Source organism: Eschrichtius robustus, chromosome 6 (genome assembly GCF_028021215.1).
Source record: "Eschrichtius robustus isolate mEscRob2 chromosome 6, mEscRob2.pri, whole genome shotgun sequence".
Classification (NCBI taxonomy): domain Eukaryota; kingdom Metazoa; phylum Chordata; class Mammalia; order Artiodactyla; family Eschrichtiidae; genus Eschrichtius; species Eschrichtius robustus.
In genome coordinates, this window is record NC_090829.1 from 106,175,877 (window position 1) to 106,203,378 (window position 27,502).

Below are 27,502 nucleotides of genomic sequence, written 5' to 3' on the forward strand. Positions count from 1 at the left end.
AAAAAAATTAAGTTGTGACTTGCTCTGACATGTTTCAAAGACACTCCTCTATCTGTTTTCTTTCCCAAAGAAAGTTGTTGAGATCTTTTCATTCACTGATGACTCTTCTCTATTTTCTTTTCACTGTATTTCCCTCTTTTACTTCTTTACTATTTTAGTAGGATCTAGGAGGGCAAAAAGGATAAATACAAGTGCTCAGTTTGTGATCTTTAGCGCAAAGTCCTTTACAAGTATTTTTAAAAACCAAAGTTTCCTAACCTCTTTCTGGCTCGATTTAAGATCCCTCTGCTAACTATGATGGCCTCAATTGTTGCTGGGATTTACCATTAAAGTTTGCCAAGGGAATCAAAAAGGAAAGGAAAGTGCCAGTAGTAAACCTAAGAATCTATATAACAATTCCACTTAACTCTAAAGCTAAAAGCAAAATTGTGGTTAAATGTTCAAAATTAAACCTAAACACTTAAATGAAGAAATAGAAATCTTTTTGAGGGAAGACTTTAGGAAAGGTTCCTTCTGCAGAGAAAATAAGCAAAAACCAGTTCTCAAATATATCAAGAAAATACTTTCATAAGAAGTAAAGAGTACTTACAAAGCAAGGCTACTCAAAACATATTGTACGTGCTCACATTCATCTGGGAATGATGCACTGGCTGATGTAAAACAGCAAAGTGCAGTCTGAAGAACCTGAAGCTGTGGCAAAGGGACCTGCCATCTTCCAGCATAATCTTCAACCACCTGATAGGGAAGCAATCCAAAAAGTACATTATTAGAGAAAATGTTAAATTTGGATAAAACTTACCAGATAAATTAAAACATTAGTTCAGCATGAACACATGATTTAGGAGGGGGAAAAAGTTCTTTATTGTTTAGTTTCATGGTATACATCTGAAAATAAAATGAACTATTATTTGAAAATGTGGAAAAGAAATATAGTATATAAATGACCACACGGTTCAACTGCCAAATCTTTACCAAATGTTGTAACAAATGCCTTCACATCCTATATCTAGTTTTTGTCAAAATGCCGATTATCAAACATTGAAATAGCTAGACAGTAGACTATAGTAATAAAGAAAATTAGAAATGAGCATGCATTATTATTATCATTATTATTTACAAGACTGAACTCTAAACATTCTGGCAACAAATGAGTATTATAGTGGTGTGATACTGATTAGGAAAGTTTAAACTGTACCATACTGAGGAGAAAAGAATACAGAATAAAATCAGTCTTGGCTCTGTCACTTAACTAGTTTTATGAATTGGGTATGTCATCTTCCTTCTCTATGCATTAGTTTCCTCACCATAAAATGGAGATAATAATGCTTATCTTGCAGATTTACTCTGAAGCTAAATTGGGAATAATTTATGAGAAAACATTTTAGAACTATCAATTGCTGTAAAATGTTAATTATGATCTCTCATATGCAAGACTGCTGTATTAAAACTATTATATTCTAGAAATTCATCTTATAAAACAGGTTGGCAAACTATGGCATATAGGCCAAATTCAGCCTGCTACACATTTTTGCATGACCTACAAGCTAAGAAATGGATGTTACATTTTCAAGTGGTTGAAAAAAACATTTTGTGATGTATGAAAATCACATGAAGTTCAAATTTCAATGTCCATAAAGTCTTATTGAAACATAACCAGGTTCATCCATTTACATATTATTTATGGCTGCTTTCCTGCTACAACAGGTTGAGTAGTTGTGACAGAAATCATATGGCTCACAAAGTCTAGAATATTTAAGATCTGACCCTTTACAGAAAAAGTTTGCCAACTCCTGATTTAAAAGCTGGTAAAACTAGAGCAGAGTAGAAAAGCCAAGAACATTCAGAGCTCAAGGACTTTTCATACTAATCACTTCCTGTTGGAGATAATTTTCTATGAGTCTCTTGTATTTCCACAGTTTTTTAAAAGAGGCCCTGACTGCCTTCATCCTTTCAAAGATGTTTATAGGAAACAGCCTTGAAAAATAGAGATGATATCCATGATGCCCCTGTCCAAAGCAATGTGTCTCTCTGGAGCAAAGGTCAGGCAGATATGCTTGCAGACCATTATAAAAGATTAGGACTCCCTAAGCTTGGGGTTCGTAAGCTGTGATATAAACTTACTATGAGTTCAGGATCCTCCTGGGCCACTCACATCACCTTTGTGACACTTGAGGGGCAAAGGGAACCATCATGAACTTGAAGCACATGCTGCTTGCTGTGCCATGAGTAACAGAGTCTGCTATCTCTGACCCAGGAGTTTCATGTCTTGGGCCAGCATTTGTGAAACTGTGGCAATCTACCTTAGATAAAATCCCAGACCCTTCACAGTTGTTTGACAATTCCAAATTGCATTACCAGGTGTCTAGCATGTCTCCAATGTTTCTAGGAACATGTATGGATAAAGAAGAAAGCAAGAGAGTATTAGCTCTGTGAACTTGTATCCCCCTTCTGTATCTAGTAGTCCTTACTAGCTGGGAAGTAAAAACTACTAGTAACTATGATGACTCCAAGTAGGACAAATTTTTCCAAACCACCACAGGCAAAAAAAAAAAAAGAAGAGGAGAAGAAGGTTAGATAAATGGTGGTTTCCTGGCTTTAAATTTTCTCTTCACTAAAGTGTTTGACCACCTTTATTGCCTCTTTTTGGCCCCCACAACACCATTCTGGTGCCACATAAAGAACAGGTACCTAACAGACTCACATTTTTTCTACCTTTAATCCCAAATAGTTTGCCCTAATACATTTCTACTTACAACCTTATTCACTTCCTATTTATGGGCTGGGTTTACCTCCTCAGAAGAGAAGCTTTCTACTTTCTCAGGTTCTATTCTCACTGTAGCTTCCCTCATTCACCAAGATTCGGCTAGTAATACCCTGCCTGATCCAGCTGAGCCCAAACCTAACACAATAAAAGTACTAGTGCACAACACCTCCAGTAGGTTTCCCACAATACCCTTGAAGGGACATAAACAAAACTGGCTGAAATTTACATACAGTTGGCCCTCAGTATCTGTGGAGGATTGGTTCCAGGATCCCCCACCCCATACCAAAATCTGCAGATGCTCAAGTCCTTTATATAAAATAATGGATTTGCATATAACCTACACACATGCTCTCGTATACTTTAAATCATCTCTAGATTACTTATAATACCTAATACAATGTAAATACTATGTATATAGTTGCTAGCACATAGCAAATTCAAGTTTTGTGTTTTGGAACTTTCTGGAATTTTCTTTCCAAGTATTTTTGATCCACGGTTGGTTGAATCCACAGATGTGGAACCCACAGATACAGACGGCTGACTGTATCTTCTTACACTGTTTAATGTCATGCCAGACACTAATAATTCACTATAACATTCACTATAACACTACTTTTTAAATATTTTCCTTAAAATATGTAAAACTATACATTACATTGTCTTTTTACTTTGAAAGTTTTCTCCTGCATTATAACTGTTATCATAAGCACTCAGGTAATGAGAGCTGATACCATGACATCATAATCTGAATGTGCTCTACCAGGTCATTGTGCAGTGAGCAACACATCTTACATTTGTCACTTTCTTTGGTATTCTAATAAGTAACAGTTTTTACTGTTACTATGTAAAGAACTGCTGTATAATTACATTCTTAAGAACATCATCCAAATTACTACAGACTGAAATGTGTCCTCCTAAAGTTCATGTATTGAAGTCTTAACCCCAGTGTGACAGTATCTGGACATAGGACTCTTAGGAAGTAATTTAGGTTAAATGATGTCATAAGGAAGGGGTCCTAATCAGATAGTGTTGGTGGCCTTATAACAAGAGGAAGAGAGGAGAGATCTTTCTGTCCCTCTACATGCATACACTGAGGAAAGGCCATGGTGAGGCCATAGAGAGAAGGCAGCAGTCTGTAAGCCAGGAAGAGCGTCTTTGCCAGAACTCGACCATGCTGGCACCCTGATCTCAGACTTCTAGCATCAAGAACTGAGAAAATAAATTTCTATTGTCTAAGCTGCCAAGTCTGTGATATTTTGTTATGGCAGCCAGAGCTGCCTAATACACAAATGTATAAAAATAATACAAACGTAGCAGTCTAGGAACCCCTAAAGTATCACACAAAGTGATTGACTAAAATATGATTATCTGTTTCTTAACTGAATTCTCCTTTTTTCTAATGTAACAATGAAGACTACCAAACACTAGTTTGTCACTGAGCAAACAATCCTCTTGATTTCTAAACCCAGGTAATAATAGACTAGATCATTAACACAGTTATCACACATGACTTTACTTCTGTTAGCTGGCCATTCACATCCCTGTCATTTTCCTACCTGAAACCTCCCATTGGCATCAACTTTCATTATATCAAACACTTCACAGGTGTCAGTGGAGCTGTTCACTAATGTTAATTTCATTACTTGTTTACAGTGAATCCACCCACTTTTAAAATGTGATTTACAAACCATGGCCATGATCGTATGTGATTAGCCACATCACAACTACCTTCCATTCTAAGAGCTTCAAAAAATGCCTATAATACATGCCAATCTATGCACTGAATAAATCTTGTTAATCTTCTAAATACCTAAAATAAACATTGTAAGAAACATTAAGTTAGCCTTTTCCCCACCCCCTTTCAGTATGATTAGGTTATTCATTTGTAATATACCTACTATATATATATATATATATATATATATTTTCCTAGCTCTGTCCATTGAGAGGGCCACAGAGCAATGACACCTCAGTAGCAACATACACACTTAGGGCCCAAATCTTGGTTTCTAAACACTATTCTCCAATATGAGGAAATTGGGGCTCCTCAGGCACAAGGAACTTGGGCTGCTCAAGCCCTCCTCCGGCAGGGATGGAACAGGGAAAATACCAAGATAGGACTAAGTAATGAAATGCTGAAACAGTGATGGAATATAAGAACACGGGAGCCAACCTGAAGGTGCTCCGAGCAGTTAAAGCTAGAACAATTTGAGCAACAAAATAAATGATGATAGTATTGGACTTTAATCCATGGAACCAGATAAATATCCATGAGTCCCTACAAATAATCAAATTAATCAATAAGTGTAAGAGACAGCTCTTCCTCACAGAAGAAGACTAATTAATAAACATAGAACAAAAGAGAGAAATAGAGAATCACCATTAGGCAAATACTGTACACAGCAATGAATGTTGCAGACAAGATCCATGCAACAATGCTAATATTAGTGGGTGAAAAGTTTGAGGAGATGCAGGATTTGCAGTTTCAAAGCATCTCCCGCAAGACCGTTATCAGCTACAAACAGATAGCAACCTTAGAGTGGAGAAACCCCACAGACACAAACTTAACAAAGTCATCAAGGTAATATCACCAATAAGTAATAAAGCATATTATTACCATAAATCTCTTGATATGAAGCTCCAAGAAACACAAAAGCATTTTTGTGGTACTTTTGCCAAAAATGCATAAACTCATTCCAATCATGAGAAATCATCAAACAAACCCAAATTGTAGGATATTCTACCAAAAAAATTGATCAGTACTCTTCAAACATGTTAAGGTCATGAAAGGAAAAACTGAAGAACTGTTACAGAATGAAACAGACTAAGGAGAAATAATAATTAAATACAATGTGAGATCAGAAATAACACCCTGGAACAGAAAAAGAGCATTGGTGGAAAACCAGTGAAAAGTATCACTCCCAGAAGACTCTCATCTCTCTTCTTGAGTATGTTGCATCCATATGGTATGAGGCAGGCCAGAGTCCTCCCTGTGGCTGGCTGAGTATCAACTTAAAGACCCAACTTTTCTCTTAAGTAGGTCCAAAGGTAAGTAGAAGGCTCATTTTAAAGGCTTTAGATCAATTTTGGTACCTGTCAATTTTTCCTTTGATTCCAAACTCACTAGGGAGAGTAATATACTAAATGCTCCCTGTATAAACATTAAAATTGGCACACAGACAAGGGAACCCCAAAATATATGGAAATGTATATGAATATCAAATGAACATGTTGGGTGAACAAATATCTTCGTTTGCCTGCAGCTGGTGATATCCACAGATGTGTGTGCACATGACAATGTCTTAACTAGCATGGGCTAAGCAAAAATCTGCATCTGACTTCAATTTAGCATGGCCACTAAGGCAAAAGAAATAAAAGCAAAAATAAACCAATAGGACCTAAACTTAAAAACTTTTGCACAGCAAAGGAAACCATCGACAAAAGGAAAAAAACCTATGGAATGGGAGAAAATATACGCAAACGATGCGACCAACAAGGCATTAATATCCAAAATATGCAAACAGCTCACACAACTCAATTAAAAAAAAAAATCCAATCAAAAAATGAGAAGACCTGAAAAGACATTTTCCCAAAGAAGACATACAGATGGCTAACAGGCACACGAAAAGATGCTCAATATCGCTAATTATAAGAGAAATGCAAATCAAAACCACAATTAGGTATCACCTCACACCTGTCAGAATGGCTATCGTCAAAAAGTCTACAGATAACAAATGCTGGAGAGGATATGGAGAAAGGGGAACCCTTCTACACTGTTGGTAGGAATGTAAATAGGTGTAGCCACTGTGGAAAACAGTACAGAGGTTCCTTAAAAAACTAAAAATAGAAATACCATATGATCTAGCAATTCCACTTCTGGGTATATATATGGAAAAAAGCCCACAAAAACATTAATTCGAAGATACATGTGCCCTGATGTTCACAGCAGCACTATTTACAATAGCCAAGACATGGAAGCAACCCAAGTACCCATCAACAGATAACTGAATTAAGATGTGGCATATATATACAATGCAATATTAGTCACAAAAAAATTTAAAAATACCGCCATTTGCGGCAACATGGATGGACCTAGAGAATATTATGCTTGGTGAAATATGTGAAAGACAAATACTATATGATATATGTAGAATCTAGAAAATAATACAAATGAATGTATATGCAAAACAGGAACAGACTCACAGATACAGAAAACAAACTGGTAGTTACCAAAGGGGAAAGGGAAGGGGAGAGGGACAAATTAGGGGTGCGTGATTAACAGACACAAGCTTCTATATATAAAAGAGATAAGCAACAGAATATACCATAAAGCACAAGGAATTATACCCATTATCTTGTAATGACCTATAATGGAATATAATCTGCAAAAATAATGAATCATTATGCTGCACATCTGAAATTAACACAATATTGTAAATCAACTATACTTCAATTAAAAAAAAAAAATTAGCATGGCCTGGCCACAGATGGTATTGCAGGTGTGGCTGAGGCAATAATTATTGAATTTTTTAAATGTCCATTAGCCATATAGGTTTTTTAGATATTAGTAGGTGGAAATCCTTTTTGTTCATTCTGTCTGGTTTCTCAACAAAGACTACAAGCCAGAGGATTAAACTGAAAAGCTGGTTAAGTTCCATATGGGTCTTAGCACACTAGTGTGTGAGTGTCTAGACTTTAAATTGTTAATATTAGTCTTAGATCAGCTGACTTAATTCTGTCCCTCTTAATTTTGTTCTCAGAGAACAGCTCTTATATTCATGTGACTTGTCCAAAGGCTTCTAGAGTCACTGTCATAATATAATCTCTAGTAACTTCTGAGATTGATATGTACACAAATTTAATCAAAGCTATAGATGTCAGGATTTTATCTGAGTTCAGTGAAGATGTCCAGTGGATTTTATTAAGTGCAGAGATAAAGAAGGGTCAAGGTTCTTTATTGTTTAGGGCATAAATCACTTTCCTAGGATGAGGAAGAAGGAAAGTTCAATGGAATTATTACAAAGTCAAAGCCAAAAGGGAAACTTAAAAGGCCTATGCCTCAAAAACTAACTTTAGGTACCAGGTTTGCTTAGTCTCAAGAAGAACTAAATTTGTTTTAAAAAGATGATAAACTTTCAATTAAAATAACAGTGGAAGAGTTAAAATAAATAAATAAAAGGAGGCCATGTTAAGATGGAAGAAGAGAGGGACTTCCTTAAAAGTTCAATCTCAGAAGCTAGACTAGTCAGATATGAAAAAAGACAAAGGAAATATATATACCAGAACTATGTGTTCCTAAAGATGGAATGGGGGAAAAAAGTATTTTAGTTGCTACTCATCAGAAGGGAAGGGTGACTGATTCCAAAGGTATCTAACAGAGGGATAGCAGGTAACTGTAGGATGGAAATCTCAGTGAACTGAACTGGAAATTCAAGTATGGTTAAGATGGTATTTTAAAGAAATAGACAGAAAGTACATAATAAAAGTGAAAAAACCACACCATGAAGACTGCGACTGCTATACAGTAACATAAAATATGTACAGATTTGAAAGGTTAAAAAAAGCTGAGAGATTACCTTTAAATACCTGAAGAATTTCAGGTGCATTTCAAATTACTAGTTATTACCAAGGGCAATGTATGGTATGGCATGGTGTCACAAAGAAAAGTGCCCCAGGAACTCAAAGTTAGGCCTCAGGGAGTGGACAAGGAAAAGCAAATCTGAAGAAAAACAAAGTAATAGGTCAGACCTAGGTTTTATGTTGAGCTGGTAAGACTTCCTTAAACCTGAGAGAAGAGAGTGGGGAAAATCTGTTTGATAATGAATGCTTTTTTGATAAACTCAGAATTCCTTGACTTTCATCTCTGACATTATGGCAGATCTTACAAGACATAATTGAAGAATAATAAAACCTAAGCCCAAAAGCAAAGAGAAAGGGAAAGGAAGACAAGAGGGGCCAACTTAAGAACAGGCTAAAATATAAACAAAAACAGAAACCAACTATGTTTATCTGAAATGGCATATCCTATTATTGCTGAAAGGAACGTGACAAAAAGGAATGTTTACACTGCCAATGAGGTAGAACAAATTATGTAAGGCCTATAACAGTTAAAAGCAGAATAAAGAAAGGGTCTAGAGAAGCAAGTGGCTGAAGAGATACTGTCTTTACTGGACTCCTATGAGTGCAGACATCAGAAACATTAAAAGCAGCTTCATTTCAGGTACCCATTTATGGTTATTATCCAAATAATACAAATATGGGACACCAGAGGAGTGCTTTTATGATTTTAGCTCAATAGGCCTAAGAATTTCAGGGAAAGTGGCAAAAGCCAAGGTAGCACAGGGCTAAAAATGACTTGGCACAGGTTGGGGACACAGAAGTCCAGAGACAAGGGCAGAACACTAGAGCTATGGAAATTGCAAGGCTGGAGCCTTGTGGGGCCTTGTAGAGATTATACTTTGAGCTTTACACACTACAAGTAAGTGATACACTCTTTGCAAGAGGCAGTATAGAAATTGTGCCACTAAACAGAATCTATACTCACTGCAGCACAGGAGTACCAGGACAACACAGATAAAATGGAAAGTAAAAGCTTTTAATATAAAGGAAGTCTAAAGGAAGAGACATCAAGTATGACCTGGTGCCTGCGGCTGTAATCCATGGAAATTTATAAACTCTGCAAGACAGAAATTCAGACACAGCTTTCGAGGAAGTAGAAACGTTCAGGTAAAGTACTTCCACCCCTCAGAAAAATATCATAAGCACACAGTGGCACAACCACTTGATGAATTTTCCCAGTAAAACTTTACAAGTTATAGACACTGGCAGTTGCCATAACTGACTGGCACCCTGGTAAAGTTGAAACCAAAGCTGACTTGGTACCCTGTTTTTTGTGCACCCATCTTTCCTCTAATATCCATCTTTAGTGATATCACTAAATCCTACTGGCGAAAGTGATGTGAGTCAACTGTACTATGTACTAAGTTCAAGGAATTACTAGCGTTTCTAAATTTAATGGGTGTTGGCTGGGTAAAGTATTAAGTGTTTGCCCACGGACCTTCCGGATTCTTTAAAAAGTAAGATTGGAGGTTAAATAATTTTCCTTTTGAGGTGTAAAAGAAGCCACTCCCAGTCAGAGGAACACGACCAAGCTACAGCTCCTGAAAACTCCCCAGCCCTAACCAGACAGGCACACTCTGTCTCTGATTAAGCAATATTCCAGGAAGGCAAGAATTTTGTATCTTAACCTCTTTGGGACTCTAGATTTTAATTTCTCTTTGTGAACTTGATAATGGGAAACAATTCATTTGATCCAAATGAAGTGTTTCTGGCAGACAAAACAAAGGCCAAGTGGCAGGAGAATAGTTATTCAAGTCGAAAGAGGGGGCAAAAACACTAGGGTAGCTGAAGGTAAGTAGTGGAGACAAAAAGTAATAGGGGACAAGTCAAAGAGCTAGACAGGGGCTGGATCACGAAGCCCTGCAGTCCATGGTAAGAATTCTGGCTTTGACCCTGAAATAGAAAAGCATGGAAGGTTTAGAAGAGACCTCACTCATATCTTTAAAAGGATCACTTTGGCTGTGTGGAGAAAAAACTGAGAAAAACTAAAAGCAGGGAGATAAAATTGTCCAGGGGAAAGACAACTGTAGCTTGGATCAAGGTCGTAACAGCATTTACAGTAGTCAGATATGCCTTTTCTCCCTTACTAGATGATTCAGTTCCTTGAGGGAAGGGGTTGTGACCTTTTCCTCCCTAAATCCCCTGTAATCATTAGGATGAAGCTTTCCACATAGTACACAGCCAATGTTTTCTTTCAGGAATATCTTCTACAACACTTTTATGTATCTAGATCTATGCCTAAGATAATTAAGGATAATTCAATTGATTGATATTAAGAAAAAGTAAGTTATGTATATATTGTCAGACAGGCACATATGCAGCATTTTATGACCACCTATTAAGTTATGAGCACTTAATAGTTGTTGAAGTTAAATTCAAAATATAAAAGAGAGGATAAAGAATCTCAGTAGGGTTTCCCTGGTGGCGCAGTGGTTGAGAGTCTGCCTGCCAGTGCAGGGGACGTGGGTTCGAGCCCTGGTCTGGGAAGATCCCACATGCCACGGAGCAACTGGGCCCGTGAGCCACAACTACTGAGCCTGTGCGTCTGGAGCTTGTGCTCTGCTACAAGAGAGGCCGCGACAGTGAGAGGCCCGCGCACTGCGATGAAGAGTGGCCCCCGCTCACCGCAACTGGAGAAAGCCCTCGCACAGAAACGAAGACCCAACACAGCCATAAATAAATAAATAAATAAATAAATAAATAAATAAATAAATAAATAAATAAATAAATAAATAAATAAATAAAATAATTTAAAAAGAATTCCAATATAGTAGGCAGCATATAAATAATTCCTTAACTTTAAAAAAAAAAAAAAAAAGAATCTCAATAGTTAAAGGGCGACTTCCCTGGTGGCGCAGTGGTTAAGAATCCACCAGCCAATGTAGGGGACACGGGTTCAAGCCCTGGTCCGGGAAGATCTCACATGCCGTGGAGCAACTAAGCCAGTGCACCACAACTACTGAGCCTGTGCTCTAGAGCCCGCGAGCCACAACTACTGAGCCCACATGCCACAACTACTGAAGCCCGCACGCCTAGAGCCCATGCTCCGCTACAAGAGAAGCCACCGCAGTGAGAAGCCCGTGCACCACAACGAAGAGTAGCCCCCACTCGCCGCAACTAGAGAAAGCCCGCGCACAGCAATGAAGACCCAATGCAGCCAAAAATAAGTTAATTAATTAATTTTTTAAAAAAGAGTTAAAGGGAAATATATGTGGAATCTAAAATATGGCACAAATGAAACTATCTACAAAACAGAAACAGACTCACAGACATAGAGATCAGACTTGTGGCTGCCAAGGGGAAGGGGGAAGGGAGAGGGATGGACTGGGAATTTGGGGTTGGTAGATGCAAACTATTACATTTAGAATGGACAAACAACAAGGTCCTACTGTATAGCACAGAGAACTATATCCAATCTCCTGGGATAAACCATAATGGAAAACAATATTTTAAAAAGAATATTAAAAAAAGAATGTATATATGGTAAAACTGAGTCACTTTGCTGTAAGCAGAGATTGGCACAACACTGTAAACCAACTATACTTCAATTAAAAAAAGGCTAACTAGTAATTCAAAATAATAAAATTTTAACAACAATAATAATAAAAAAAAGAGTTAAAGGACAAAATGGCTTCAGTTAATAGTTTTTAAGAAACTATCAACAGAATAAATAACAGAATAATTTATTTTTTTCAAAAAAATCTCGTTAAGAAAGGACTGCATAAGAGTTAAGTCCCAAAAAGAGAAGCAGAAATAGCGTATCTGCTCTTTACAAACACAGGATGAAATGTAGCAAATCAATATAATAAAAAAGGATGAATGAGTTTTAAGGTTCTCATAACTCAGTTTTATCTAATTTTTTTTCACAACTTTCTCCCCGCTTGATTATGTTATGTACACTCACTATAGTGAATCTGGATACTTAAAAAAAAATCATCCATCATTTTCTGCCTATTCTGCCCACATATAACCACTGTTAACATCTTGGTAATTTCTCTTTTCTAGCTGTGTGACTTGGGGTTAGCTGTTTAACCTCTCTGTGTCTCATCTAAAATGAAGATAAAAATATTATCTATCTCACAGGGTTGTCGAAAAGAATAAATAAGAAAGTAGGACATGAGCTGACATACTTTTTTTGAAAGGGCCAGAAAGCAGCTTATGGGCCATACATTCTCCATCTCAACTACTTAACCCTGCTACATCATGAAAGCAGCCATAGAAAACACAGAAGTGAAAGGGCAAACCCCAATAAAGTTTTATTTGCAAAAGTAGGCAGTGCTGCTTGTGTCACAATGGCTTACAGCAAAGGTTCATAACCTGTTGGTATGTTTGGATGATTGTGGTCTGTGCTTGTTTAGCAAGTTTTGAAATTCTTAAGAGAATGTGATAAAAACAAAAAAACAAAAAAACTTAGACCCGCTCACCAAGGAAATGTAAATACAACTTTTTTTGCAAATAATTTCAGCGTTCACAGACTTCCTGAAGTACACGAATGGCCCCTACGGATTATCATCAAGAAATCCTGTTTCTAGTGAAATAGCTCATTTGATTTTTCTTTACAGCACTTTCCCCCTCTAAAATACGGTGAGAATGGACCAGCCTATATTCAAACTGTATAATCCTGCTACAAACAAATTTTTCCACCTAATTTTTTTGTCATTGTACTTTATTTTCCTAGATCATTATATAGTCATTGAGGACATCATTTTTTAAGGTTGAATAATATTTTAGTTTATGAGGGTTGAAAAATGTTCAACTGTTTTAGGTGTTCTGGTTGCTTTTCCATTTTCAACTCATTCCTTTCATTAATTACAATTAATGCTATGATAAATCGCTTTAATCCAAATTTATATTTCCTCAGAAATTAATGCTATAAGTCAAAAAGTACAAATTATTTTTAAAGTTTCTAATATATTTTGATGAATCATGGTTCAGAAAGGTTTTGGTGATTTCTGCTCCCACCATTTGAAAATGAGATATCCATTTCACCACACCCTCATGAGCATGGAATATAAATCTTAAACTTTACTAACAAGTTCTATAATCTGAAAGATCTTTGGCAAAAGCTTTCAAAACATGGTAAAGGATAGATAATAAAGTCTAAAAATGCACATCCACTGTGCTCTGGGTTAGTAAGATTTCAAGATATTCAAGGTTGAATCTTAAATAATATGGAGAAACAAACTTTAAAATTTTAATCATTAAGAAAAACATCTAAAATATATTCCATACCCTCCAGCCTTCAAAACACAAGGTAATAACATAAAGTTAACACGTCTGTAATCATCATAACTCTTGCATTTAAAAAATAACCATTATAGTGAACCACTGCTTCAGAGTGAAGCATATCCCACTCAGGTAAGTTGGGGGAAAAAATTAAAAGGTTGAGAATCACATCTTACAGGGAACCTCTGATAGCTTAAGTTCAATTTTTTTCCTCTCTTTTACATTCATGAACATCTTTAGTTTCTGCTGCCTTGAGTCTTTTTAAATCACTACTTTTACTCGGTCAGTAATTGCTTAAGTATGCTGTAGTACATATCAATACATATGCACAGATGCTATAACAGACACCAAATGCATATTCCTAGATACAATATATGTGTATATTGGAATGGTTAAGTACACGGGCTCTTGACAGACGGGCCAGGATTCTAACCTGACTTAATCAAACCATTTAACCTCTCTTGGTCTTAAGTTTCCTGATCTGTAAAATGAGAATAATGGCACATACCCTGTTGGGTAGTGGATTAAATGAGACAGAACAGGTGAAAGACTGATCACAGTACCTGACACATGGAAAACACTCAAAATATAAGTTATATACATATATAGAGCACTCCAATAAAATAAATCTTCCAGATACTAAAAATATAACACACACATATCAAATCACTGGCAACAATGATTAGCCAATATTTAGAACATTTCAACTTTAGGGGAACCAAAACAGATATGGGTTAATTTTAGTAAACTTTAGTTATAGAACTATATATTAATAAATTGTGTACATGTTTTATTGGGGTATCATATGTGTATACATATTTTCAAGGTACACAGAACAATGTTGTACACTTATCTATTAATATCTACTGATACAATTACTTTTCTAACTTCTTCTCCTTTCACTTCTCTATTTTACCACAAATGTAGCCAGAAAATGAGGATATCCCCTTCTTTCTCTAAGTTAATTAACTGATCAATTACAGTGTATCACTCAACTCTGAATAACTACTCCAGTCTGACTCCTGCTCCCATCGTTACATCAAAACAGCTCTGCTTAAAGTCACCAAAGACCTGCACGTTAATTCAATGGTTGTATCTCATTAGCTTTTGATGCCAGTTACTATTCACTCCATCCTGAAATATTCTCTTTTCTTGTCTTCTGTGACACCATGGTTCCCTGGTTTTCTCCAAGCTCTTTAATCCTTCTCAGACTTCATTTGAAGACTCAACCTCTTCTACCAGGCCATTTAACTATGGAGTTTCTGAAGCTTCACTTCTAAGTCCTCTTCTTTACTCACTCTATATTATCTCCTTATGTGAGCTCATTCACACACACGGCTTCAAATACCATCCACACAACTATGATTGACCAGATCTCACTTCTGAGCTCTGGATTATGTAAATCTAGCCATCTTTAAGATCTCTTTTTCGGTGAAGATACGCACCTTAAATTCAACATGTTCAAACTAAACCAAAGAATCTCAGCCAAGTTCAACTTGCCCAAGAATGCCTTTTATTAGCCTGCATTTTATAGTATGAAACCTTTTCTTCATAGAACTTATCATACAAAAACAGAGACAATGCCTGTTTATCATTATATGCCCAGTGCCTTATACAGTCATTCGTCAGGATCTGGGAGACTGGCTCCAGGACCACCCCCCAACCCCTACCCCCACCGACAGATATCAAAATCTACAGGTGCTCAAGTCTCTCATATAAAATGATGTAATATTTGAACCTGCACATATCCTCCCATATACTTTAAATCATCTCTAGACTACTTAAATACCTAATGCTATGTAAATGCTACGTAAATAGTTGCCGGTGCGCAGCAAATTCAAGTTTTGTTTTTTTGGAACTTTCTGGAACTTTTCCCCCCAATATTTTTTCATGTCCAGTTGGTTGAACTCGGGGCTGCAGAACCTGTGAATATGGAGGGCCAACACTATAAACAACAAGTGTCAACCCTAACATCAATGACTCTTTTTCCTACTGTTTAAATGGAAAGCCTTTCAGCTATTTTCACATTCATAGCTGCTTTGGAGAATTGAGGGTATTAAGAGGTTGGTACAAGAGTGTCAATGTACTGAACTTTAGGATCTTATGTAGCACTTTATACAGATTGACCTCCTCTCATATTTAGTTGCCACCAAGTGTTCCACCATAGCTCTAACCAGGTGATGTTGACTGGGTCTCATCCTAGAGAGCAGACCCAAACTGAATAGAGTGTACTGCTGAAGTGATGAACTGACCTGTCAGAGGAAAAAGGAGCTAAAAAATAAATGTGATATATATTACATGACAGCTGAAGATTACCTTGTATTAGATTCATTCGAAATTACAAACCTTAAAAATGCTCTCCAAAACAGACTAGGTACTGCTGTATTTACAGTGTAACTAAAATTAATATTTAGTTAAATAAATTACATTAGATCTTAAATGGCCTAACAGCCTTTCCATTACACTTTTTTAATATAAATTTATTTATTTATTTATTTATTTTTAGCTGTGTTGGGTCTTCGTTGCTGTGCGCGGGCTTTCTCTAGTTGCAGCGAGTGGGGGCTATTCTTCGTTGTGGTGCGCGGGCTTCTCATTGCGGTGGCTTCTCTTGTTGTGGAGCATGGGCTCTAGGGGTGCGGCCTTCAGTAGTTGTGGCACGCGGGCTCAGTAGTTGTAGCACACGGGCTCTAAAGCGCAGCCTCAGTAGTTGTGGCGCACGGGCTTAGTTGCCCCGCAGCATGTGGGATCTTCCCGGACCAGGGCTCGAACCCATGTCCCCTGCATTGGCAGGCGGATTCTTAACCACTGCGCCACCAGGGAAGTCCCTCCATTATATATTAATATACATTTTAAATGGCATATTAATTGACCATATTTTATTGATCATGTTTTATTTTTTCAAATACATCACCAGACACACATTTTACCATAGCTTTCTTAAATTTAATTTAAAGTTTTCTTTTTGCTTTTGTTTGTAACTGCTAAGGTATAGTTGACCACATTTTGGCAAGAAAATCAAAAAGATTCTGTGCCAACAATAACAGTACAATTGGTGCCTTCTGTTTGGCAGAACTGCAAAATAATGGTATCACTAAAAATTTTAAAGCAATGAACTTCATTTAAAAATAATTTCTTCTACCATCTTATCTACAAAAATTGAGATACATTTCTTCAAGCCAATGTCATGAGTGGTTATTAGAAAGCAGTAATGAACATTATTTTTGAGAAACAAGGAGTTAAAATTTCATCATGCTCAAAATATTCTTGCATTTATTCACAGAAAATAAGCAATCTGTGAAATAGGGAGAGAAAAAAATAAAATGTATTTTTTATATTTTATTTTTCCTCTGATTATAAAGATAGTAGGTTTAATCAAGAAAACATAAAAAATAAATAAATGTAAAGAAAAAAATTTAGCTATAAACATATCACTAATAAATTATCCACTGTTAACAATTTGGTATGTTTATTTTCAGTCTTTTTTATTTACAAAAGTGAAATCACCTGTCATCTGTGTCTTTTCAGTCGTTATTATACCACTAACAGTTTCCCATATGAATAAATATTCTTTAAATACACGACTGTTAGGAGAATATAGGGTTCCATTATATGTAGCAATTCCCCTAACTTTGGCCTAAAGGTTGTTTTCAATAATTTGGTATTACAAATAATGTCATTATGAACAATTAGCACTATTCAACTCTGAAAGTCAACATAAAAAAAGCATAAATAACAACAAAGCATTAGCTCCCCAAACACAGCCAACAAGATCCAGGGTTCATTTTGTTTTGTTTTTCCTTATTATAATAATTATAATAAATAAATAACATGGAGATAAATATCATACTTGCTAAAAGAGCTGCAAGTAATTGCCTCTGGGGAAGATGCAGGGAAGAAAAGGGACAGGGAATGACTGCTATTTAAAAAATATTGTATTATATAATAAAATTATAACCGGTGGCAAAATAGAAAATCAAAAACAAAATAAAAACACAAACAAACAAAAATTGCCTCTACAATGTCTTCTTGTTTTCTTCCTTCCTTATTAATAGAATCATAGACATGTGTCTATCAGGGAAAAAAATACAAAAAAAAAAAAAAAAAACCCAAATCCTAACATTCTTTTCAGATGGGAATAGCTAACAAGATGGAAATGGAAGTTACTGAGTAGAACTTAGGGCAAGATGTTTTTGGCTTACCCCAGAGACACCCTGTTCCTGCTACATGGAACTCAGATGTGATGGCTGGAACTTCAGCAATTATTTTGGATCATGAGGCAAACTTGAGATAGGAAGATAAGGATGACTGATAAGAAAGAGTGAATGATGGTAAAATGATGATAAAGCTACCATATCATCCCTACACTATCCATTCAAGACTTTTCATGTGAGAAATAAATGTGTACTATTGTTTGAGCTGTTTAAGTCAGGTCTCTACTAGCAGCAAAATGCAATTCCTCATATTTAAGTTATATACGACTTATTAAACCAAGTACATGTAAAACACATATAAAAAGTAATAGCAAATCAAAAAATAATTCCAATTAATTCCAAGACTAGTAACAATGTATTATTATACCCTAAGAAACTGCTCAAGAAACTATAAACATTATGTAAATCTTATACCAAGACTAAGAGATAAAGCTTGTATTTTCCTAAAACAATTAAATTTTAATTTCTCTAAAGTAAGAGGCATTAGCATGTATTCTATAAAACTATGAAGCGAACCCTTTTTCTGTTAGATTATCTCTTTATCTATTAAAGTGCCGGGTACCCAGTAGCTGCTTAAAATTATGTGAGGATCATTAAAGACTTTTTTTAAGATGTAAAGTATCCACTAAGGGTTCCAAAGTAAGATTATAGCAGGGTTTCTCAACTTTGGCACTATGGATATTTTGGACCAGATAATTCTTTGTTGTTAGGGCTGCCCTGTGCATTGCAGGGTGTTCAACAACATCTCTGGCCTCTACGCACTAGATGCCAGCAGCAACCCCCCAATTAAGACAATCAAAAATATCTCCCGACACTGCCCAATGTCCCCTACAGGAAATAAAATCTGAAAAAAAATGTAGTTGTTTTTGCAAATCATTTAGTGCTTCATCAGGAACATTTGGCTTTTCTAGTTAAATAACAGAATTTTAGAATTGTAACATTTCTAAATTCTCTCTAAAGTTGATTGTGGTATACAAACTCAAAGTGACCTACAGATTAGGTTATCTCTAATGTCCCTCTTAAACCTTCAGAGGATTTCACATGAAAGAAATATTAATAGCTTCTATCTATTTAAGCCTATCTATGTGCTAGGTATAGTACTGAGCACTTCATGTTCATTCTCTCATTTTATACTCCTGACATCCTCATGGGATGGCTACTTAACCCCACTGTAATAAGAAATAATTTTAAAGTCTATTTTAGTCAACAAATCAAAGTGCTTCCAGAAATACTTATTTATCATTCATTATATTCATTCTGGCACTGAACTAAGAAGGTACCTTTACTTGCTTAGTTTACAATTTATGATAAAAAATATTTCAATATATCTAGCAACAAAATTAAGTTGAATTACCACAAACTTCAGGAATTGGGGAAATGTTCACAGCCCCTAACAAGTCAGAGAAATAATAATTAACTGTTTCTTGGAATATTTTTTATACTGTGGCATAATGAAAGAGTACTTTTTAAATTTTTCATCCATGATTCCCTGAGTTCTTCCAGTAACCTTTTTTTTCTCCTTTGTACAACTTGACAAAGGAAAAAAAAAAATCACTTTATAATTATTTGAGGATTCATCTGTAATTTCAATCTGTTGTTCAGGAGAAATTGAAGGCTGGGTCCAAAATCCCAGCTTCTTCACCTGACAAATTAACTTGTTCAGGCCTCAATTTCAACTATGTAACTTGCATAACAAGACCTATCTGAAGGCCTTAAGAGTTAGTAGGTCCTCAATAAAAATTACATTCCTCTTCCTTTCATCCTGAAATTAAATATCAGCTAAGTGCCAATTCTATTTAAGCAATTGTTGAGAGTCCACTAATAAGAGCCAAAGGAGGATATGATGGGGCAGTTAGTGTAACATTATTCAATGTAACTGGAAATGAACACATTCAATCTCCCAAATCCATCATCTCAAAAATGCTGTAGCCTAAGCCCTTAGTTTGAGATTTTTAATTACTATACTTGTATTGTTTCTCAAATAGAAAAGTATATCATCAAATACACTGAGTACATGCATAATTTTTCACTTACATTATCTAGTCTTCCGTTTTACTTTTCCCTGTGGTAAAAGACACAGAAGCATTTTTGAAAAGAAGTGTTCCTTCCTCTCCCTTCACCCACACAACTAACTGCCAAGAAATTTTGATTCATATTTCTCTCTAAAAGGAGGAAGATAAATTGGAGCCTTTCTTCTCAACTTCACAAGGCTGTGTGTATAATTCATATATTTAGTTAACTGTCACCAACCCAAGTGCGTATTATCCATTTTATGGATTACTCACAATTAAGTCATTTACTAATGAAGGCAAGTTACCCTTAGCGAACATTAGGAAACCAAACGTTTAGAAAGAAACAATCTTTAGGAATTAGATTATATAATCTACTGCTTCTCTTACTGGCAAATAAAACAGAGTTACTATACTAGAATTTTGTTAATCAGTCGGTAAAATTCAACTTAATACAGGTAATCTTTTATTCCATCTAAAAGTTTTAATACAAAAAAGGACTTCACAAAGCTCACCTACAAGGTGGAACCAGGACAAGAACCCTAAGAAGAGATCATTTGGTAATCTAGAGTATTATAAAATATGTTATGAGGGTTCAGGTAAAAGTTGGTAACATGAAAGTATGTCAGTATAACACTCATAATTTAGCAATATAAAATAAAAGTTCATTAAGTTCTTCCTGTTTAGTTTTGTTTCCCTGGATATTTTAGGAGGTAGTGGAGTTTTATAAAACAGTCAACTTCATTTGTTCTTAAAATAATTTACTGTCACTATTCGGACACCGTATTTCACAAACTAAATTTATTCATTTGTTCTTAAAGTTGATTTCAAGAAACAGAATAAGAGTAATTAAGAGTTCTCCAAAAATGTTCTGGCCCTCAAATTAAATTTTCCATTCTACAGCAAGTAAGGGTTATCTGTTCAGGTAAATTTACAAAGCTAAATGTAACCAAAGCCAAGTTGCTCATTAATGATATAAAAAGCAAAATACAGAAAAAGATAAAAAGACTTTCTGTCTATGACTATTTTTAGCCTAATTTTTCAGAAGTTTAAAACTCCTGTAGATACAAAGTCTACTAATAACATGGTTTCTAGATATAAAACATAGAAGACAAGCTCTGTAAAGACACTGAACCTCTAAATCCTGAATGCCGATACCAACAAAAAAAATTTTAAGAAAGTCACTAAATAGAGAGCAATGCCAAAGAAAACTGACATAATCTTTACACCAAGACAATTTCCACTGTCAAACCAACTTATCTATTGGGGGAAGGGGGGATGAAATCCAAAAACAGTTTGAAGTATTAAAAACTTACCTGAATATGTCAACCCCACCCTTTTTCTTTCAATGCTTGGAAAGACATAAAATCAAATTTCAGCAAACATTATGCCCACTTCTGCTTAACTTTATTTCCTACTTGTTACCGGAATGAAATTAACGCCTTACTTTAATTAATATGTAAAGGATCCAAACCCTTTACATATTCATTCCTTTAATTACTATCCCTATTTGACACAAGAGGAAAGAAACTAAGGCACAAAGAGGTGAAGTAATTTGTTCAAGATAACACAGCTAGAAGTAGTAGAGCCATGACTTGAACGCTATACAGCCAAGATAATAAACAAATAAAGGAATGGGGTGGAAAAGGAGCAATTAAATTTTTTTTCCAAAAGAGTTTGCAAAGTAAGAGTGTTGTGAAAGAGAACAAAATGTTTAAACTATAAATATATGTAGATGTGAATGCAGACAACACAAATTTCACCCCTACACAAGTACTTTGGTGCTTTAATATTTGATTATGGTCAAACATTCTAAACTTCATCAAATTTTAGTGGCAGTCGACAAAGTAAATAATTTACTGTCACTATTCAGACACTTTTCTTTTTCTTTTTTTTTAACAAGCTAAATAAAACACACTAATTTAAAGGAAGGGGGTTGGTGGTGATGTAACTGGAGCAATAGTTTCAGGAAAGCTACTTTCTCCATTAGCAGTTAATTAGAAAAGAGCTTGCGTGTATCGGGGAAAGGGGTAAGAAAAGGAAAGATGACAATCCCACTGCCTTAACCCCACCTCCCAAAAGAGTAACTAAATCACTGTGGGTCAGCGCCTAAACCAACTGGAGAACCGGCCCAGCGGGGTCTCGTGAAGAGATGACAGGAGACCCTAGCAGAGGGGGAGGGGTGGCGATGACAGAAGAGGGGGCGGTAGAGAGATGGCAAGCCTCCGATCTCCGGAAAAGGGGAGAATACGGGGGCAAGGGGCGGAGAAGGGAAGGCAGGAAATGTTGCCAGAGATTCCAAATGAGGTGACAAGAAACAGGGTAGGAAACACAAGAAAGGCGGGACCCTCGGGCAGAAAGGGGTCTGTTTGGGGCAGGGGAGGCTTGTCAGTACAGAGCTTTCCTGCCAGCTGGCCCTCCTTCTCTCCAGCCCCTCCACCCCCGACAAACTCTCACTTTCTCAGCAACCCTAAACCTGCGCAGGTCATCCCCGTCCCGCTCCCCGCCCCCCACCCCAAGCCGGATAGGTGGAGGGGGGAGCTTCACCCTCACGCTCCTTGTTGGGCTGGTGGCGCGAGCGCTGGACACAGCCCAAATTCGGAGACGGGAAGACCAGGAAAAGCAGGGAGGCCCAGGACCTGGCTGACAAGTCCTGGCGGCCGACGGGCTCCTCACCTGACAGAAGCGTCGGCAGTAATCCCGACTGCTGATCCCGACGCCGCCGCCACGGCAGCTGCCGCCGCCAGCGCCGCCTCTGCCTTCGCCCGCAGCTCTAAGCCCGGGAGAGCCTGGCGGGGACTCCACAATGGCCACGAGCTCTTCTCCGAGGCGTTCGGCCTCTTGGTCGCTCTCTTCCTCCGCCATGAGGCTCTCGCCGCCCAGCGCGTACCAGCCCCTGCGCCTCCGCCGCTGTAGCTGCCTCGGCTAACCTCCTCCTCCTCCTCTAGTTCCCTCCCCCTTCCCTCCTCCCCAGCCGGACAGGGGCCTCGCGGCTGGCTCTACTTCCGGCTCCGCCCACCCACGCCCCCAGTTTTCATTGGAGAACTCTAGCTGCCAATCATGCACATGCCCGCCCTTCCACTACTATTGGCCAAATCAGCCGTCTGTTTGATAGATCCGCGGTCCGTTGGTCAATGTTGCTCGGCGGTTGCTGGGGACCGCCTACGAGCTCTCCCATAGGCGGCGCAGGAGGACTGGGCTCGGCGGGGGACACGGCGGCCGCTGCGGGGCTCGATCGGGCAACGGCGACGGCGGTGGCGGCGGTGGCGACTGGTCCTCCGCCTTCACCCCATTGCACCTCCTTTTCTTCCTCTTCCTTTTCTTTCCGGCCGCGTATCGTCCACTTCCCCTCAAGGCGGCCCCGATCCTACGGTACCAAGGAGCTAGGGAGGCCGAGGGTGGGCCCGGCCGTTGGTGCGGGCTTTGGGCCCGGGGCCTTCCGTCCCAAAGCGGGAGCCGGGGGCGGGGCCGGGGCGCCGTTGTCGGCGGGAGGAAGAGGGAGGGGACGGGAAGCCTGACAGCGGCCGCCTCCGCCAGGCGCCTGCTGCCTCCTCCCTTGAGACTGCCGCCAACTCGGCTGTCGAGTTCCCGGGCCCACGGCCGGCAGCTGGGACTCGGCCCTGCCCAGCTAGCGGGCAGGGGCGGTGGGGCGCCGGCGTGCTGGGCTCCGCGCGGGAGGAGGGAGTCTAGACGCCGGGCGCGTCGCGAGCCCCGCCTTTCCCTCTTCCCGAACCCTGGGGCTTGGGCGCCCGGGGAGGTGCAGATCCGGGCGCACCACTGTGGAGGGACTGGGATGAGGAGAGTTGGGGTGAACGTTGGGATCCGAATTTGTGGTGTGGACTTAGAGTGATTTTAAGCACACCTGCGTGGTGGCTGTTGTGGACGTTCTTGTTCGTTTTTTCATCCACCCTTTTTCCTTCCCCCTCCCCCGTTTTTTCTTTCCATTTGTTTTTCGTGTTTTACAGTAAAGGCATGACTTCCCAGCACCTCAGGGAAAATAGGGTGCAAGCCCAGAAACTATTTCCACACCATCACTTGTTGAAAAACTGATTCGAAGGCATCTCCGGGTTTGAACAAACTGAAAGTGCCAGGATTTCATGCGTCTTTGGTTTTGCGCTGGAGACCCTTCGCTACTAGGTATCAAGACGAAAAAAACTGGAAACTAATCTGGTAAACATTTAAACTTGAAAACTTCTGTTGAGTTTTATTTTTATCTAGCAAATGATTTGCTTTTTTTGTTGGCCAATTCCTGCTCTTAACTTTGTAACTTACTCGTTTAAAATATCTTTACTTCTATGGAAAACACTTTCGTTCTTCGGTTCTGTAAACTCGAGCATCCTCTACTGGGTGGATATTTACCTCTGCAGTAACACAAATATACTTTAAAACTTAAAAGATTTTGGAATGTGTAGGCCTTTCATATTAGCACAAGTGATTGCGCGTTTTATGCTTCAAAGAATAACGAACATGTTAATTGTTTTAGAGTGTGAAATCCAAAGACAGAAGACTTTTCAAATAGAATGATTTAAGCATTACTGGGCACAAATATGTAATGTTTTTCATAAATAGCTTAGAACCATTAATTATAATAGGGACTGACTTGCTATATGATTATAAAACACATACCATTAACTTAAAGTACAACTATGTGTAATGGTAATTCACTATTTAGTAAGCAGGAATTGTCTTACCTGCCATTGAAAACCTATAACCTAAATAATATTTGACACAAGAGCCTTGCGTTAAACACATTTTTAATGGGAAAAAAAAGAATTAAACTTATTAAAACCTAAACTTGATAATACTTTCCAAAATTTCTGTGGAATGTTGAGTTCTTCTCTGAGGTTATGTCCACAGGTGTCTAATACATAAATTCTTTTGAGAGAGATTTCATGGTAACCAGCTATGAATTCTGTAGCATAGATTAACGGAATACTCCATTGTTTCTGATTACACTTATAAAGTACAGTTCTTCAGAGCACACCTGGGAATTTTTCTCTAATGTATTTAAACAGAACAGAATTCCATCTTGAATTCTATCAAATTCATTTCAACTTCTTATATCTAGGTTAATGTAAGAGCTTAATCCAATGGCATGGCCTCAGGGAACAAATGGTTATCACTTACAACTTCTGTTATCTCAAGTTTTCAGTGCCCATAACCTTACGATTTTGGCAATGATCACAAAAATTTGTTTTGGGGTTAAATTGAGAAATTATTAAGCTGCTTCTGAGTTAAATATTTGGAAAAATAGTGAAGATAATCACTTATTCCATATCAACAAATTGTGATTGAGCATCTGTCATGTACAAGATACTGTGTTCTTAATTTTGGTCTAACTTAATAGTTAAATAAGTGAAATAAATATTAGCAAATGTAAATATTATTCTTTAATGGAATAAAAAGTGTTAAATAAGGCACTTTACATAGCTTGTCTATCACCTTTTGGAAAGGTATCTTAGTAGAGGTGTTTATGCATTAAAAAAAATGACTTACTTTGAGCTCTGTATTTTGACTTTAAAATTTAACATCATTGTTGCTGCTTTTAATTGCATTTGGCCTGTGTTCTTTCTTGGTTTTTACTTTCTTTCTTCTCAGAACAATTTTGGAAATTATATTCAACTTCATGTAGAATTACGCCAGTTTAGTGGCCCACCTGTTTGAACAAACTTTGTACACAGTTCCCTGCAGTTGTTTCCCTAAAATCTGTTGCCCCAGAACTGTGAAGGGAAAGAAGTTCTTTTAAACTTGAACACATATCTAAATTGGATGAGATTAGTACAATTAATACCATAAATGTTGACCTGTAGTTAGGTTTTTCTAAAGGATAGTGACATCTGGGATAGTTCTTTTTTCATACTTTGAATTTATTTGAATTTCATCAAAATCAAGGAATGGACCTAGTTGTTACTAGTAACTTGCTCTGGTTTTGCCTTCCCTTAACATATCTCAGGTAAGTTAAGACTTAATAGACACACAGTCTATTAATTGGAATTAAGTTTTGTGAAGCCGTTAATCTTAAAATGTTTATATCTACCTTTTTATTATTCCTTCCCTCGTGAAGTGTTGTTATAACACTCTGTTTCTCTTGTCTTGAAAGAACCCTATTCAAAGTCAGAATGGAAAGATTTGTAGTGACAGCACCACCTGCTCGAAACCGTTCTAAGACTGCTTTGTATGTGACTCCCCTGGATCGAGTCACTGAGTTTGGAGGTGAGCTGCACGAAGATGGAGGAAAACTCTTCTGCACTTCTTGCAATGTGGTTCTGAATCATGTTCGCAAGTCTGCCATTAGTGACCACCTCAAGTCAAAGACTCATACCAAGAGGAAGGCAGAATTTGAAGAGCAGAATGTGAGAAAGAAGCAGAGGCCTCTAACTGCATCGCTTCAGTGCAACAGTACTGCGCAAACAGAGAAAGTCAGTGTTATCCAGGACTTTGTGAAAATGTGCCTGGAAGCCAACATCCCACTTGAGAAGGCTGATCACCCAGCAGTCCGTGCTTTCCTGTCTCGCCATGTGAAGAATGGAGGCTCCATACCCAAGTCAGACCAGCTGAGGAGAGCATATCTGCCTGATGGATATGAGAATGAGAATCAACTCCTTAACTCACAAGATTGTTGACAAGGAGGTTATCACCATTGTGATCAAGATAAATAATGTGGAGTATTAAAGTTATGTGTTGATTGTGTGGTTCATTTTTATATTTATTTCATTTTAAATCATGTGATGCATAATAGTTTTGCAATGTATATATAGTTGCAGGCAAAAAAAAACAAAAAAAACAACAAAAAAAGAAACCTCACTGCAAAACATATTGTTAATTTTAGTCACCAATGGTGTAAAGCAAAACTTAGGGTTTAGAGTGTGCTAGGATACCTGAAACCTGATGGTTATCTTTAAAATTGATGGTTTTTCTCCTAAAATGTTTGTGCATGGAAGAACTGCCCTGCTTTTTTACCCCATTGCCATGTATGATTATTCCTTGTGAGATTACCTAATTACTTGGATTGAAGACTAGCCTAGGAAGTTGAAGCTGCTGCCAGGCAATACCACTCACAGTAACTTAAAGGAATTATTTCTGATTAGAGGATCCTCAAAAAGGAAGGGATGGTGGGAAACTATTCTTATATCTTCAGACTCCTAGCAGAAAATGATTGTTTATTTCAGACTATGCTTTACTTGTATATGATGTAGTTAACTATCGTTCAGTTCCTCACTGTCTTTTTTCCTTTTTTTTTTTTTTAAAGGCTTATTGTTGTATTAGTAGCAGCTTCAAGTGACCAAAAGACTAAAATCTTTTAATGTCAGTGCCAAAAGCCACCGGGAATTTTGCAGTGACACGATTTTAGTCTCGTACTATGAACGCAAATTTTCGAACCATAGCTTTCATTTCAAGCATCATTTTGAATTTGCAAACTTTTTTTTTTATGTCATGGTGTTAAAAGACTTCAAGATTGGCATTTTAATTTAAACAGGTAGACATTTTATGATTGAGTTTCCTGTTTTTACAGAGAATTAGTAATTACTTTTTGGCTGACAGATCAGATGATAAGGAAATTACTTTTTATGCATTAATTTTTCCACATGATTTTATAAGAGTTTATTTAGATAGACTAGAAACAAGTTTACTTACTTTCACTTTTACGTGCTTTGCCTCTGGTGGTATAAGGT

At 37.5% G+C, this 27,502-nt stretch overlaps 2 protein-coding genes across 3 annotated transcripts in view; one reads left to right on the top strand and one right to left on the bottom strand.

Annotated features, from left to right (window-relative positions):
* Nucleotides 1-22,769, bottom strand: part of ZNF654 (zinc finger protein 654) — a 91,545-nt gene extending 68,776 nt beyond the window's left edge. For both annotated transcript variants that reach the window (XM_068546901.1, XM_068546900.1), the window contains exons 1-2: nt 22,506-22,769; nt 590-735 (exon numbers count right to left, since the gene is read on the bottom strand). In XM_068546901.1, coding sequence (XP_068403002.1) covers nt 590-735; nt 22,506-22,694 — 335 coding nt within the window. In that variant the 5' untranslated portion in view covers nt 22,695-22,769. The remainder of the gene's footprint in view (nt 1-589; nt 736-22,505) is intronic.
* Nucleotides 22,770-22,997: 228 nt separating this feature from the next.
* CGGBP1 (CGG triplet repeat binding protein 1) lies at nt 22,998-26,520 on the top strand. The gene is made up of 3 exons (XM_068546902.1): nt 22,998-23,201; nt 23,795-23,999; nt 25,930-26,520. Exon 3 carries the CDS (start codon nt 25,949-25,951, stop codon nt 26,450-26,452), a length of 504 nt encoding a protein of 167 aa, XP_068403003.1. The 5' UTR covers nt 22,998-23,201; nt 23,795-23,999; nt 25,930-25,948; the 3' UTR covers nt 26,453-26,520.
* Nucleotides 26,521-27,502: the final 982 nt, after the last annotated feature.

Coding starts and splice junctions, on each gene's coding strand:
- CGGBP1 (XM_068546902.1), top strand. CDS start 25,949: ATGGAAAGATTTGTAGTGACAGCACCACCTGCTCGAAACCGTTCTAAG.